Genomic DNA, 15,189 nt, shown 5'->3' on the forward strand with positions numbered 1-15,189 from the left:
CCCCTAAGGAACAGCCTCGCTGACTATCACTGGTCATCACTGGCCATCAGTGGAAGTGGGATAAGGTGAAAGAGGAGTCGAGGCACATCATTCGTACAAGAACTACAGAGAAGAGACAGCAAGGGAAGATGTGCAAGACCATGACTCTCCATCTAGACACCTACAATTTGGAGCCTGGTCACAAATATCCCTCAATATTGTTGAGGCAGTGCCAATGAAGTAGCAGTTCCAGGGACCACTGGTTTGGGGGATATAGGTGCCAACTCTCAGAACACCATCCAAGAAGCTGCTCATGACTTACTGTGGACTCTTTCTCAGGCACTGAGAGGGTTAGAGCTGAGGAGACCAGTTGTTCTGGCTGGTTTACACATTGGCTATGAATTCCTTGCGGGGAAGCACTGTTTGAGGTCTGAGGATCTCCTGAAATCAGAAAGATCAAGAGAAGATAGTGATAAATGCCTTCTTCTTACCAGGAAGACATTAGTATTCACCAAGCATTCTGATAAAGGCCAGGGTTTGGTGCAAATATGTAAGTAGACAGAAGTAGCCACAGGTCCAACTTCCAGCTGACTTTCAGAAAGCCCTGTTTCTGCTATGAAGATTTCCCCAGGCCCACTTTCAGCAGGTAGGATGAGAGTTTCCTTTACTCAAAATAGCCAGCTGTTCTTCTACATATTCCCTGACATGTCTCAGGTATGGAGATTAACTTTTTTTTTTAAGAGATGAGGTTTTTGCTATGTTGTCCAGGCTGGTCTCAAACTCCTGGCCTTTCCTACCTTGGCCTCCCAAAGTGCTAGGTTACTGGTGTGAGCCACTGCACCCAGCCAGGGAAACGAATCTTTCTCCTGGTTCTTTTGCTAACCCTTCTAAGCACCTAGACCAGAGCCACCCAATCAAACTTTCTGCAGTGATGGAAATGTTCTGTGTCTGCACTAACTTGGTAGCCACCAGCCACATGTGGCTACTAATCACGTGAAATGAGGCTGGTGCAAAAGAGAAAATACATTTTTAGTATTATTTCATTTTTATTAATTTAAACTTAAATAGTTATATACAGCTAGAAAACTATCATATTGGACAGCATAAACCTAGATCCTAATTGTATCTTCAGACAGACCAGGTACCTCTGGAGTGCTCACCAGTGCCTTGATGCTTCTGTCCCACTTGGACCTCTTGTTTGGTGACTGCCATATACAGATTCTGCAGATTCATGACAAAGGGCTTTCCATCACCAATGCTGCATGCCTCTGGCAGTTTCTGTAAGAGAGAGGAGATACTGTCATTGGTTACACTGTACTGCTGGAGAAGCGATCTAATACCCCACATGCAGAACTGGCATCAACCCCAAATGAATATAAAGCAGTTAGATCCAATAGGGGGCGTCCATATCCAAGCCTGGTGGCACCAATATAAAGATTTCTCGGGACATCTCCTCTGAAGGGCAACTCCAAATGTATATCTTATTTCCCCTAATCCTTAGGTCTATTATGTTTTCCCATGAATACCCTATAGATTTCTAGGCTCTTTTTCCAAAGGGATGATTTCCTAGAGGGCTACTTTAGGAAATTATTTCTCCTAAATTTTCCCTGAGCTGAACAAATTACTATTTTCATTAAATTCATTCCTAAACTAGAGAAACATGATAAAATTCAGGATAAAGGAGAGAGAGCAAAATGGTAATGACAGACTGAAACACACAAAAAAATTATGGAGCTGTGATGTTCAGGCAGAGGAGACAGGAAAAACAAAGCTGACAAAACTTTTGAGGCCCCCTGCCATTTTCCATTCCCCACTGCTGTCCCACGCTCCTTTACTCTATCACCCACATGCTCACAGTGGGCTGAGATTCCTCCAAGGGGGTGAAAACTGTTCTTGAGGGGTAAAAAAAATTTACTCTTTTAAAGCATAAAGCGTGCACACACATACACACACACACACACACACACACACAGCGTACATAGATTTTTTGGTATATCTATGGCATTAAAATTTCCTGAGAGAGAGTGATTAGGCAAAAAATGTCTTAAAAGGTTCCTCAGGGAAGTGATAATTTTTAAAAGGCTGAGAAACACTGTTATGATTACATTATATTTATCTGTTTCCTTCACTACAGAATGAACTGTGGACTTATATCCAGAGCAAAATGATTTGCCTAGTTGTAGTTTCATACACTTGGCTGAACTGGGTTGAGGGAATGGCTGAAGACTGAACAAAGTGCAATAAAAATGAGATGAAAGAGTAGGGTATCTAGTGGTCCCAAACCTGGCTGCACTTCGGAATCTTGGAAAGGGCCCAGAACTATTTCACCTGTTCCTAGGCGTGCAAATCACCATGGTTCCCAGCCAAGTTAGCAGGTCCCCAAGAGCAGCCATGCCAGCAGCTCACATGGGAACCAACCCAAGAATCCTGGATTGGCCCATATCGTGGGTCAAGGGCACCTTTTTGTGCTATAAGGGCATTCATTTCTGAAAGCCCCTCGTGGGAGAAAGATAGAAAAGACAAAGTGTGAGAAACAGGAAAGCAGGTGCTGAACCAGTCAGGATAGCTGAAAACCTTGTTGATTACCAGGAAATGTCACATACATTTCTACTCCAACCCTAGCCCCATAAAGACTATATCAGGCCTGGACTTTCACTGGAAACCACAGGCAATGAATCAGTGCCCCAAGTCCAAACTTTGCCTCTAGCCAGTAATCACACTAGGAGTCTAACAGCCCTCTGGCAGCATTCCCTGAGGAATGAACTGAAACAGGGAAGGTAAACTATCAGGCCACACCACCTCTACCCTACCTCACTCTACTTCCTAAGTTCAGCTCTCTAACTCTCAAGACACCGCCTTCAAAAGAGGGTTCTCTCCTCCACAGCCAGAGAGCCCTGATGGTGGGGAGGCAAACAGCTGCCCTCCTTCCTTATATATTGACCTCTAGCATCTCCCTTCATACTACCCAAGAAATGCAGCCTCTCTTAGGGTCACTCATACATGACTTAGTAGGCACTGTGCTATCTACACAAATGGGTTAGGCAGAATGAGGCAGTCCAGAGTCATTTCCTCCTGCCCTTTCCATGGAATCAAACAGATTCATCAATTTGTCAGGGTGACCTTCACTCAGCTCAAGTATTTAACCTCAAAATGAAGTGCCAGAAATGTTGGACCTGTGTCTAAATGTGGAAACTAATCTAAGCCCTTCCTCTGTCCTTCCCCTTCTCAGAGAGATCTGGTCCTGCAGTTGCTGGCAAAGTTATTCCACCTGACCATCTATTCTCAGAAAAGTCCTAGCAACAGCATATAGCTAGAATTGTCGAATACTTAAATATGCTAGACATTGCTCTAAGTACTTAAAATGTATTAAACCATTTTTGTGTTTTCTACTACTATTTTCCTGGCATCTAGAAGAACGCTGAGGTCACCTCACGGTAGAGGCTCAGTAACTATGTGTGAATAAATGAGCACGGTAGGCACTAGCATGACCCCGTTTGGCTGAGATGGTCCCAGCTAGTAAGTGGTGGCACAGGGTTAGAGCCCAGGCAGTCTGGCTTCAGGGCCCACACATATAATTACTATCCTATTTATTTCCCTGAACAGCAAAATTTTAGTCAAAAGGGCAATCCAGCTTCTCCAAGGATCACAACCTGCAATCCTTCACATCCCAGATGACCTGCCATCCAGCTGAGGAACAAGTTCCCCAAGGTGTCAAGAAAAGGGAGCAGATAAAAAGGAGACAGCTGGATCAGACTGGAACCCGTGGGAGCTGAGAGACCATACTCTTAATCCCATTCTAGCCATTCCCCATTATCACAGATTCCTTGGGCCTCATTCTCAAAATATACTAGGGAAGAGAGGTGGAGAGGCAGGAGCTTGGGAAAGAGAAACATTAGCTCCTGGGGCAGGACAATGGTAGTGGCTATCTGGGGCAGGCAGCAGAGATCAAAGGGAGAATGCTGGAGTCAGGAGTAAGTAAAGTAAATAGTGCCCCCTGCCATAGGTGCGACTGAGCCAGGAGCACGATGTACCAGCCACAATGCGGGTCACTGCCCAAAGTGGGGAGGGAAAGAAGAGTCAGGTCAGCCTACTTGTAGAATGTGTTCATCTGATTAACCCAGAATCAATTCCAGTAAGCAAAAAAGTTACTGAGAGTCTGCTATGTGCCAGGCACTACAGGATTCAAGGCAGGGGAAACAGATGCATCAATCCTTCCCTCATAACAGGTCTGAGTTAATAAAAAAATAGTAACTCAGAGTCCCTACCTCAAAGATTTGCATGTGGGAGATAGGCAGACATATGTTGTTTTGTTTTATTTTTCAAGTGATTTGCTATAACAGAGTTCTTTTTTTTTTTTTTTTTTTTTTGAGACGGAGTCTCGCTCTGTCGCCCAGGCTGGAGTGCAGTGGCGCGATCTCGGCTCACTGCAAGCTCCACCTCCCGGGTTCACGCCATTCTCCTGCCTCAGCCTCCCGAGTAGCTGGGACTACAGGCGCCCGCCCCTGCGCCCGGCTAATTTTTTCTATTTTTAGTAGAGACGGGGTTTCACCATGGTCTCGATCTCCTGACCTTGTGATCCGCCCACCTCGGCCTCCCAAAGTGCTGGGATTACAGGCGTGAGCCACTACGCCCGGCCTGCTATAACAGAGTTCTAAACAAAGGGTAATAGGGAACCAGAGAAGAAGAAAGGGATGAATTTTGACACAGAATTCTGCAAAAAGCATCAGAGGTGGTGACATTAAGACAAGCCTTGCAAAGTTAGACTTTGGATGTGCTGGAAGTAAGTGAAGCATAAAGGTGTGAAGACAGGATATGTGGATGTGTCTCATGGGAAACAAGACTAGAAGGCTAAGTTCACATTCACTAGTTTGCAAAGGACTTCATTTTTTAAGGTTATGCCCAAGGGAATTTCCTTTTGTTTCACAAAGTGGCTTTCTCTGCTCTACAACTGTTTGCCAAAGCTTCCTTGGCTCCAAACTAGCATTGATGGAACAACGAGGAATCCAGAGCTGCTTCCAGGCTTCGCTTTTTAGATTCTCTGTTACATTTACCTAAACTCTTAGTACTTCCTCATTACTTACTTCTAGTAGTGTGATTTTTCAACAGCCACAAGAGCTATATTACTCTCCCATCTCCAGTTCGCTGGGACTTTGGACCCTGGTATACAGCCATACCAGAAACTTTAGGCAAACCAAAGTGACAGAAATCCTGTAGGGCATTTTATTTCCCCTTCTTGTCCCTGTTGCAGCCCATCTTGGTTCTGAGGGTCCAACCTCCCCTCTTTAGAGGTAACTCTCATCTTCATGAGGTCTAAACTCACTCCCAGTGGTCCAGAAAACCCAAGACTCTCTCAGGATTTTCTAGAGAGCTTCCAATTAGCATTTTCAACTACAAATACAAAATCTGCCTCTCCTCCCTGCCTTACTTTCCTCTGAGTTTCAGAAAAGAAACTTCTAGAATCCTGGGTAAGAACGGCTAGATCTGATCTACTGCTCACCCTATAAATATGGGCCCACAGTCTGAGGATACAGGTTTAATGCAGAAAAAGGGAAAATAAGCTAACTGGAGCTCTCCAGAGTCAGCCTTTGAGCATGTCTTTGGTTCTGGCACCCGCCCCAGAAACTGGCACAGCCCCAAGGCCCTGGCACTAACCATCACAATATCGCAAGGGCAGGGCTCACAACACGTGACTTCCCTAAGAGTAAGAATTCCGCTCCTCCCTCTTGCAATGTGGTAAACATTGCTGGTCTGGATACAAACTTCCTTCCCTCGGGAGCCCGGGTCTCCACTTAGGGAATCACAGCAATGTGAACCATCAGCTTCCCTTAGGAATAAGAGCACATTAGAAAACTCTTCTAAGGTCTCAAATGGCCAGGGAATTTGCCAGAATAAAGAGAAAGGAACAAGAAATGTAGTTTAGGAAGAAGACTCTAAAGAGAAGGACTCTTCAAGAAACGTAACTCCCCCTCTGCCAATCCATTCATATTTAACAAATATTTGCTGATCATCTACTGTGGTGTTTGGGACTATTTAGATGCTGGGAATACGGTAGTGAACAAAAGAGATAAAATTCCCTGCTCTCTTGAAGTTTACATTCTAGAGGGGAGATCACCAACAAATATATAGCTAATTAAAATGTATACTCTGTGAGATGGTACTATTACCATCCAAATGAAATCCCTAAATCAAAGATAATCTGAAATGGCCCTGGATCCACGACACAGACCCAACTGCAGTAGTAAAACGCTGAGAGTCAGAAGGAAAGATGAACCCAATGCATGAGGATAGTATCAAGGTTTAAAAAAGAAAGCCCAAAGTAGCTTCTCACTCAAAGAGGAAGAAGCAAGGCTATTCAGGAATTAGAAGAAAAAAAAAAGAAATACACTTTAAGTTCTGGCCTTAAGGTCTCCAAGATGTGGATTTGTACCTAAGGTGGTCTTCTACTGGCTAGCTGTGACACTGTGGGCAAGCCATCATACTTAATGGTTTATTGTGAGAGAGAGGGGAGGGAAAGGAGAGACATTGGGAGTCAGGCACTGAGGGATCAAGACTAACAACATTTACATCACAGAATATGTGAAAGAATTAAATGAGAGAATTGAGTAAGTGCCCAAGAAATGTCTGTTCCTTCCCTTTGCAAGGCACACTGAGACTTTTCTTGCCTGGCCCTACTCCAGTGAGTGCTAAGTGGACTTAAGAAATGCCCTAATGATAAAGTACATAGAGAAACCAGGTCTGATCCAATTACAGATGGTCCCTGACTTAGGATTTTTCTATTTTACTGATGATGTGAAAGTGATAGGCATTCATTACACTCCTTGACCTATGATGGGGCTATCTTTGGATAGTCTCATAAGTCAAAAACACACTTTCAACTCAGGATATTTTCTTTCTTTCCGCTTTTTATTTTTTATTTTTTTTTGAGATGAAGTCTTGCTCTGTCTCCCAGGCTGGAGTGCTATCTCCGCTCATTGCAACCTCCTTCTCCCAGGTTCAAGCGATTCTCCTGCCTCAGCCTCCCAAGCAGCTGGGACCATGGGCGCCTGCTGCCACGCCCACCTAATTTTTGTATTTTTAATAGAGATGGGGCTGCACCATGTTGGTCAGGATGGTCTCGAACTCCTGACCTCAGGTGATCCATCTGCCTTGGCCTCCCAAAGTGCTGGGGTTACAAGCATGAGCCACCACGCCTGGCTCTACTATTTTCAACTTAGGATGGATTTATTGGGATGCGGCCCCATTGTAAGTTGAGGAGCATCTGTATTAACTTCTCTCCATTGGTGTCCCAAAGCACACTATTATCCAGTCAAGGTCCAGATCAGGGAGACACAGAAATCTACCCAGTAACCTGTGGGTAGTTCACTGCCCACCATCACCACACTAGCCGACTCCTCGGTCTCTAGTAATGACCGAGGCAGCATGGCTTTTGCATCAGAAGGTCCTGGGTTTAAATCCCGGCTTTGCCAGTTACCAGGTATGTTACTAACCCCTTTTAGCCTCTGTTCCCTTACCAGAAAAATGAGGAGACCAACAGCTACTTTGATGAGGCTGATGGAAGGATTCCATGGGATGATATGTTAAAGGGTGTCTGCTCAGTAGGTATTGTCTCCCTACCTCCCCCCAAATAGCCCCTGCTTCTCAAAGCTCTCCTTTACTCTCCAATTCTTCAGGACCTACCCAAGAGGCCAAGGTTTCATCTTCATTCTCTCCACCCTCTTTTCTGGGTGGCAAGTATAACAGTAAAGAGTAAAGCTCCTACTCTCTCCAGAAGCACACAAAGCACAAACAGCTTGCTTCCAACAACATTTTAGCAAGAGTATTCTGCACAGCCCAACTGATCCCACAATGCTTGAACCAAGAACTCTCTCACCACCATTTCCTGCTTCCTAATGTGGCTTGTGCAAATGCTCTGCTATGTCATTTCCATTTTCAAGTAATATACACTCAATAAGGGCTATCTGGAAAACACAAAAATACAACCTGCAGATATAGATCATAAAAATAGCTAACAGCCAAATGGTTTTTGAGGGGATTAATTTCACAGTTTCCTCAGAGTCTGAGAGAAAAAATTCTCAGGACAGAGAAAAGAGATAGGGTGGTGATATCTGGATTTTTAGAAGACAACTGTTTCATTCTCCTTTCTCCTCATTTCAAATTTTCCATAGCAGCTCACTTGGATGAGCTATCTCTGAGTTTCAGGCAATAACCAACTCTGATACTGGGTCTCTCTCTCTGTCCTCACAGAATACCCCTCTATCAGTTCACTGATCAGAAACCTTGGTGATTTGGGAGAACACATAGTACCCTAAATACACAAGGCACACTGCCCTTGAAGGTCCAAATGTGAAACTGAAGAGACAGCTGACACTGCCTCTGTGTTTGGTCTGATTTAGCTTTGTTTGGGTCTGTCCCTGCAACAAGGTCTTCCCTGATCATGCTGCCCTGTTGCGGCCGACCTCGCCACGCTCTATGATTAGCCTCCAGCTCCTGAGCATCCACTCAGTGCTGGGCTATAAGGAAAAAGAACACACAGAAACCCAAACTTAATCTTGTGTTTAGGGACCTTGCAAATTAATTAAGTCATAGTCCAACTCGCGCCCCCCGACCTTTAAAAACAAGGTGGGAGAATGGATGCAGCCATACAGTCATATAGCGAACATGCATGTATGCAATCTAGTCAAGTTACTAAATCACTTTCTTTGTGGCCTCCCTTCAAAATGAGATAATTTTGCTGCCTCTCTCTCACGATGCTGTAAATGCAATGGAGTAAGATAGGTGCAGAGTTCAAAACAGTTTGAGACAAAGTCCAAGTCCTATGTATACTGTTCAGATTTTTCTGGTTCAGTCTGAGGCCTGGCTAGCTCTCTGGACTGCAGGGTCAGAAAAGGAGGGGGATGGGAAGAGAGACTATGAAAAGAGGTCCAAACAGAAGGCTTGAAAAATATTAGTAAGATTAACTTTGTAAATGCTTTCTATGTGCTAGGTACTTAGGCTATGCATTTTGACACATTACTGCAATTAACCTCCACTGTTACCCTATCAGTTGGGCTCTAAAATCATTCTCATTTTATTTATTTTTGGTTTTTTAAAGTTACTTATTTGTCATGACTTGAAGCCCAATCTCATTTTATATATAAGAAAACAAAGGCTTGAAGAGATTAAGTAACTTGACCAAGGTCACAGCAGAATGGGGAAACAGAAGGCCCAGGAAGTTGAACTCTAGAACCTACACTTGAATCACTATACTATAATGCCTCTTACCAATGAGACATCCATTTCTCCCTGCCATCTCCTACCCCTGTAAGGAAGTGGTCCCTGTTCTGAGGTCTAGTGGTACTAGAAGCTGGCTCTCACTTCTCTTCTTAAATCTCCAAATAGCTCAAGAGGCTGAAAGAGGGAAAAGACAAAATGCCCTCTAGAAAAGGAAAGCCTTACTTCACCCCTTGAGTGTCCTCCAAGTATACTGGAAAATCAGAAAAATGAATCTCTGGTATGGGAAGTCTCTAGACTTGAATCTCCTTTTAAAATAAGTACAGCCCCTCAGAGTCATAGCAGGAAGGCCCCTCAGCTCTGCCCCCAAAGAAAAATAATGGTAAAGGGAGTGGAAGTGAAGGTGGGGGTGGGGCAGTAGCTCTCATAAGAGCCCTTTGTGGTGGCTGCCTCTGAAAGGAGGTTTTGCTAGACAAGGTGGAACTTCTCAAGGTGACAAGCAAATGGTACAGACTGAGCTGTGACCCTCTGCTTGCTCTATAGCCACCCCCTCCCCTTTGGAGGGCCAGAGCCTAAACTGTCCCTGGAGCCCCACCCAGCCCCAGCACAAACCATGGCTTTCTAGTCTGGAGTGCAACTAACGAGCAGCAGAGGGGCTTGGGGAACGAAAGTGGTTTCCTGGGGGGGACGGATCCTCAGAGCCCCTCAGAAAGTGTAGGAGCAACTCTCATTCGTTCTTTTCTCTACTCCCACTCCTTCTCCAAGAAGAACAAGCAGCTCCTGTCAGCTCTGGCTCAGGGAAGGGGCTCCAACCAGCCTAGCAGGGGAACAAGCAGTTTGAACATTATTTTAGTACCTCTCTCAAATTCAGCCACCTCAACATCCTCTTCCCAAATGGAAATGAAACAATGTGGTAGAAACTGGAAAGAACAAAAGCATCAGATTTAATAACAAAAAGAAAATCACAGCTATAAGGCCGATAGTCTGGCTCTGAAAGCTCTTCATCCCTGCCCTGTGCTACTGGCACTGTGCAGGAGTGCAGATTCCTTTTTTTTTTTCCTGTCTTAGTGGAGAAGAGAGGACAGTCAACTGGGTGTCTAGGGTACAAAATTGATTTAGAGTACCCCGCAGTATCCTCTGTAGGACCTCTACCACCAAAAGGATTCTCTTTCACTCCAGATTACACGCTTGACAGCTGGGAACACAGCCCATAGCAGCCACGTTCTCATGGACTCCCTGCCCCCATCCCGCCTGCTGCCCGCCTCTCTGGAGGGTGGCAGTGTCCTCTCTGCCCTGAGAAATCTTACTCTATAGGGTGATGCACCACCTCCTCCACCTGCCACACACATTGGAAATAATATAAGGTACTGATCTTCATGACCTTGAAGAGGTAAAGATTTCTTAACAGGACACAAACTATAAAGGAAAAGATTGATAAATTGGACTAGATTAAAATTAAGAACTTCTATTCATCGAAAGAGATATTTAAGAGAGCAAAAAAGCAAGCTACAATGTAGGAGAAAATACTTGCAATACATATACCAACAAAGAACTCATTTCCAAAATATATTAAAAACTCTTAAAAATCAGTAAGAAAAAGACTTAGTCATACCTAAGTCTTAGTCATATTTAAATGACTGATAATTACATAAAAATGTACAGCACCTCATTGAGAAAATTAAAACCACAACAGAATATCACTACATATTCATCATAATGGCTAAAAGGAAAAAGGAAGATAATATCAAGTGTTGACAAAGAAATAGTACAACCAGAATTCTCCTAAACTGCTTGTGTGGTTATAAATTGATACAGTCATTTTTGAAAATAGTTTGACAGTATCTATTAAATCTAAAAATATACACACCTATGACCTAGACATTCCACTTCTATGTATTTCTCCAACACAACTAGGTAAATACATGGTGGTATAGTTTTACAATCAAATATTATACAGAAGTGAAAATTTAAAAAGTATGGCTACAAAGAGCAACATGGATGAATTGCATTAACATTTTGGGCCAGGTGTGTGGCTCACACCTGTAATCCCAGCACTTTGGGAGGCTGAGGCAGGAGGATTGCTTGAGCCCAGGAGTTCGAGGCTACAGTGAGCTGTGATCGTGCCACTGCAGGCCAGCCAGGGCAACAGAGTGAGACCCTGTCTCAAGAAAAGAAAAAAAAAAAAAAATTAACATTTTGTTGAGTAAAAGAAGTCATACGCAAAATAGTATATACTATATTATTCCATTTCTGTGAAGCTCAAAAACAAGCAAAATTAACTTAATGATCATATTAGAAGTCAGGATAGTGGTGTTACCCTTTGGAGGTGGTAGATACTGGCAGATAATAGGGGAGTACTTTTGAGTACTGGAAATTTTCTAGCTCTTGATTTGGGTGCTGGTTACACAGCTATGTTAATTTTGTAATAATTCTTCAAGCTGTACACTTCTGATATGGGCACTTTCCTACATGCATCTTATACTTCAATTTTAAAAGTTTATTAATAAAAGATGAATCACTATGGAAAACAGCGAGGCAGTTACTAAAAATGTTAAACATAGAGTTACTATATGACCCAGCAATTCTACTCCTAGGTACATCCCCAAGAGAATTGAAAACATATGTTAACACAAAAATGTGAACACAAATGTTCGTAACAGCATTATTCATAAGAGCCAAAAAGTAGAGACAACCCAAATGTCCATCAATGGATGACTGGATAAACAAAATGTGGTATATCTGTACAATGGTATTTTGTTCTAACATAAGAAGGAATAAAGTATTGATATTCGCTTTAATACATGAACCTTAAGAACATAATGCTAAGTGAAAGAAGCCAGACACGAAAGACCACATATTGTATGATCCCGTTTTTATGAAATACACTGAATAGGCAAATCCATAAAGACAAAGAGTAGTGATTTCCAGGGGATAGGAGACAGGGCGAATGGAGAATGACTGCAAATAGGTATGGCATTTCTTTTTGGGGTGATGAAAATGTTCTGGAATTAGATAGTAGTTGTGGTTGCATAACCTTGTGAATACACTAAAACCACTGAATTGTATATACTTTTGGTATATACTTTTTGGTACATTTCATGGTATGTGGATTATAGCTCTAATTTTAAAAACAAGTTTTAAAATAGATAAAGTCTCTATTGTCCCCATCTCTTTTGCCTATTCTCCACTCTATTTCCTCTTTTAGGAATAGATGCTCAGGCTCCCAACAGGCTTGGACAACTTTTAAAGAACTTTAAGCAGTCAGTGGAGCAGATACCTACCAGTGGCTGAGAGACTGGAGGTGGCATGGCATGTTGAAAGACCACAGGATCTAGAGTCAGACAGACCTGGTTTTGAAAATAAGTCTACCACTTACATGTTTGTTTTATGATCTTGATCTTGGCCAAGTGACTTAATTTTCTGAGCCTCAATTCTCCCTCTATGAAATGAGTAAAGGAATTCCTACTAATGAGGGTTGTCCAAGGATTGTTAAATGAGACAATGTATGTACCATATTAATTCTGTTCCCTTGAGAGTTCCATGCACTCTCAACTATTTGAAGGCAACTAGGAAAATCACTTTATTTCAGCAAAAACAGTGTGGGCTCTGGAGTTCAACTGCTTACACTCAAATCCCTGACCCATTATTTCATCTCTAAGCCTTAGTTTCTTCAGCTGTGGAATGGGAATGATATTACTACCTGCACTATAGAGTTATTATGAGGATTAAATGAGATAATGCAAGTAAAGTTCTCCCTATCATGTCTGGCACATAGGAAGTGCTCAATAAGTATTAACTGTTATTATTAATTCAATCATTAAACAAAATTGCCAAGGATACACTATAGCATGCTGTGTCCTAAGGATAAGACAGGGTTCACTGTCCTCAGGGAGCTCATAGTCTGGCTGAAGAGTCAGACACATAAACAAATAATTGTTCTTCACAGCTAGTCACACACTGGAGCCTTTGATTCCCAGTCAACAGCACTAGGTCTGAGGCCTTACTAAACAAAGCCGGATATGTAAGGAACAGTGTGGGGTGGGGGCAGCAGTGAATAGATGAACCGTGAATCAACAGTAGGCCCTTCTTTTCCCACAAATAGCCTACAAAAATCTAGATAGGTATACACACTTCCTCCTCTGAATTACTATTAAGGGGCCATCTGTGTCCTCCAACTTATTCAAGCGGCTGGTTTCTTCTCATCTTTCAACTCTCAGTTTAAATGTCACTTCTTCTGGCCCCCTGACCATATCACCTGAAGTGCTTTTACAGCATTCTATTCATTTTCCTCAAGTAATTATAATAATTTTCCATTATTCATTTACTCATTTCCTGTCTTCCCCATTAGGCTGTGAGTTCAGGGACCTAGAGTTCAGGGACCATTCATCCAGCAAATATAAGTACCTACTATGTGCCAGGCACTGAAGTATGTGCTGGGAATTCAGTTTCGGGGGAGAGACATGGCCACTGCCCTCATAGAGCTTACAGTTTGTATCTGTGGAAAAAGTTTTAGGATGCAGGTTTATCCCAGTTCCGGCTGAGGACTCTCTTATGACTAGCCCAGTTAGATAGGAGCCCTTGGCTGCCAATCTCGCACCGAGTCCAAAAAGCCAGAAGCTGAAACTCTGGTGACGTCTCAGTTCTTTTTTCCGTAGTCCTAGATTCCTGTGGAGTTTAAGCTAGGGTAAATAGCATAACCTCAGAGCCATTTCTGCAAGTTCTTTCCTTATAAAGCTATTCCTATCAGCATTCTAAGGGCAAACATGGTTGGTATCAGGCAAGAAACACATGGCTGGGGTGGAGGGTAGGGTGAGGATGGGGATAGGGAGGCAAGAGTCTCCCAAAGTCCTGTAGAGATGAAATGACTGAACTGGAAGTGCTGAGCCCTCAGCGCCTTTCAAATTCGATGCCCTGGATTTCTCAGATGGCTGCTTCCCACAGTCTAAGCTTCTCTACCATTGAGTCTGACTTCGTTCTAAAGGCTACTTCCTGCTAAGCTAGCCTGAGGTCTAGGAATGCTGAATTAAACTCTAGGAAATACATTCTGCTGCAAACTCTCTGGGGAAATGCCAAGGGAACACCATTTTCCAGCACTGGGTGATAACAAAATTCAAAGGATTGTTGAAAAAGCTTCTTTAAATTTGTTATTAAATGAACAAGGGTGTGTGTATATACCAAGTGTGTGTGTATATAAAATTAATGAATAAATCCTTGCTTAATAGCAGGAGATAATGTCCTGAGAGCAGAATTGGGGACAAAGTTTCAAGCCACATAAGCAAACAGACCTATTCATTCAAGAACTATTTACTTGACACCTTCTCTGAGCCACATTATTCTAGGTACAAAGAAATAAATGACTGATTGTGGGTTTAGCAAAATATGTTCAGTTCTATGATACAGGTCTATGTACAGTCTGCTTTGAGAGAAGAGCAGACCAGTCTGGGCAACATAGTGAGACTCTGTCTTTATAAAAAGTGAAAACTTAGCCAGGTGTACTGAGTGGCACATGCCTATGGTCCCAGCTACTCAGGAGGCTAAGAAGGGAGGACTGCTTGAGCCTGGGAGTTCAAGGCTGCAGTGAGCTATGATTGTGTCACTACACTCCAGCCTGAGGGACAAAGTGAGACACTGTCTCAAAAAAAAAAAAAAAAAAAAAAATTACAGGATTACAAAGGAAACCAATTAATTGAAATGTTATTATTCAAATACTTTTAAACTAATCTGTAATATTATAACATACGAGCTTCTTTTTTAACACATTAAATCATGAGATCTAGCAATGAGTCTAATAACCATAATTTCAAGCAGTAATCAGCAAAAACTATATTTCAAGATATCTGCAGCAGTATAGAATGATATGAAAGTATCTGTGATTTCTACTGGTGACAGATACTTCTAATACACAGTGTCTTTTGCTTACATTTATAATTGAAGGAAATGCTAAATTCCAGTTACAGGTTAATGAAAATAAGATGCAACTTTCCCTCATTCCATTCACGA

At 42.7% G+C, this 15,189-nt stretch overlaps 1 protein-coding gene across 3 annotated transcripts in view; it reads right to left on the bottom strand.

The window, feature by feature from the left end:
• LOC105481246 (non-homologous end joining factor 1) overlaps positions 1-15,189 on the bottom strand; it is a 102,931-nt gene that overhangs the window by 15,664 nt on the left and 72,078 nt on the right. For all 3 annotated transcript variants that reach the window (XM_011740688.3, XM_011740690.3, XM_011740689.3), the window contains exons 6-7: positions 1,140-1,257; positions 302-420 (exon numbers count right to left, since the gene is read on the bottom strand). In XM_011740688.3, coding sequence (XP_011738990.1) covers positions 302-420; positions 1,140-1,257 — 237 coding nt within the window. The remainder of the gene's footprint in view (positions 1-301; positions 421-1,139; positions 1,258-15,189) is intronic.

The sequence above is a fragment of the Macaca nemestrina genome, chromosome 11 (assembly GCF_043159975.1).
Source record: "Macaca nemestrina isolate mMacNem1 chromosome 11, mMacNem.hap1, whole genome shotgun sequence".
NCBI classification, from domain to species: Eukaryota; Metazoa; Chordata; class Mammalia; order Primates; family Cercopithecidae; genus Macaca; species Macaca nemestrina.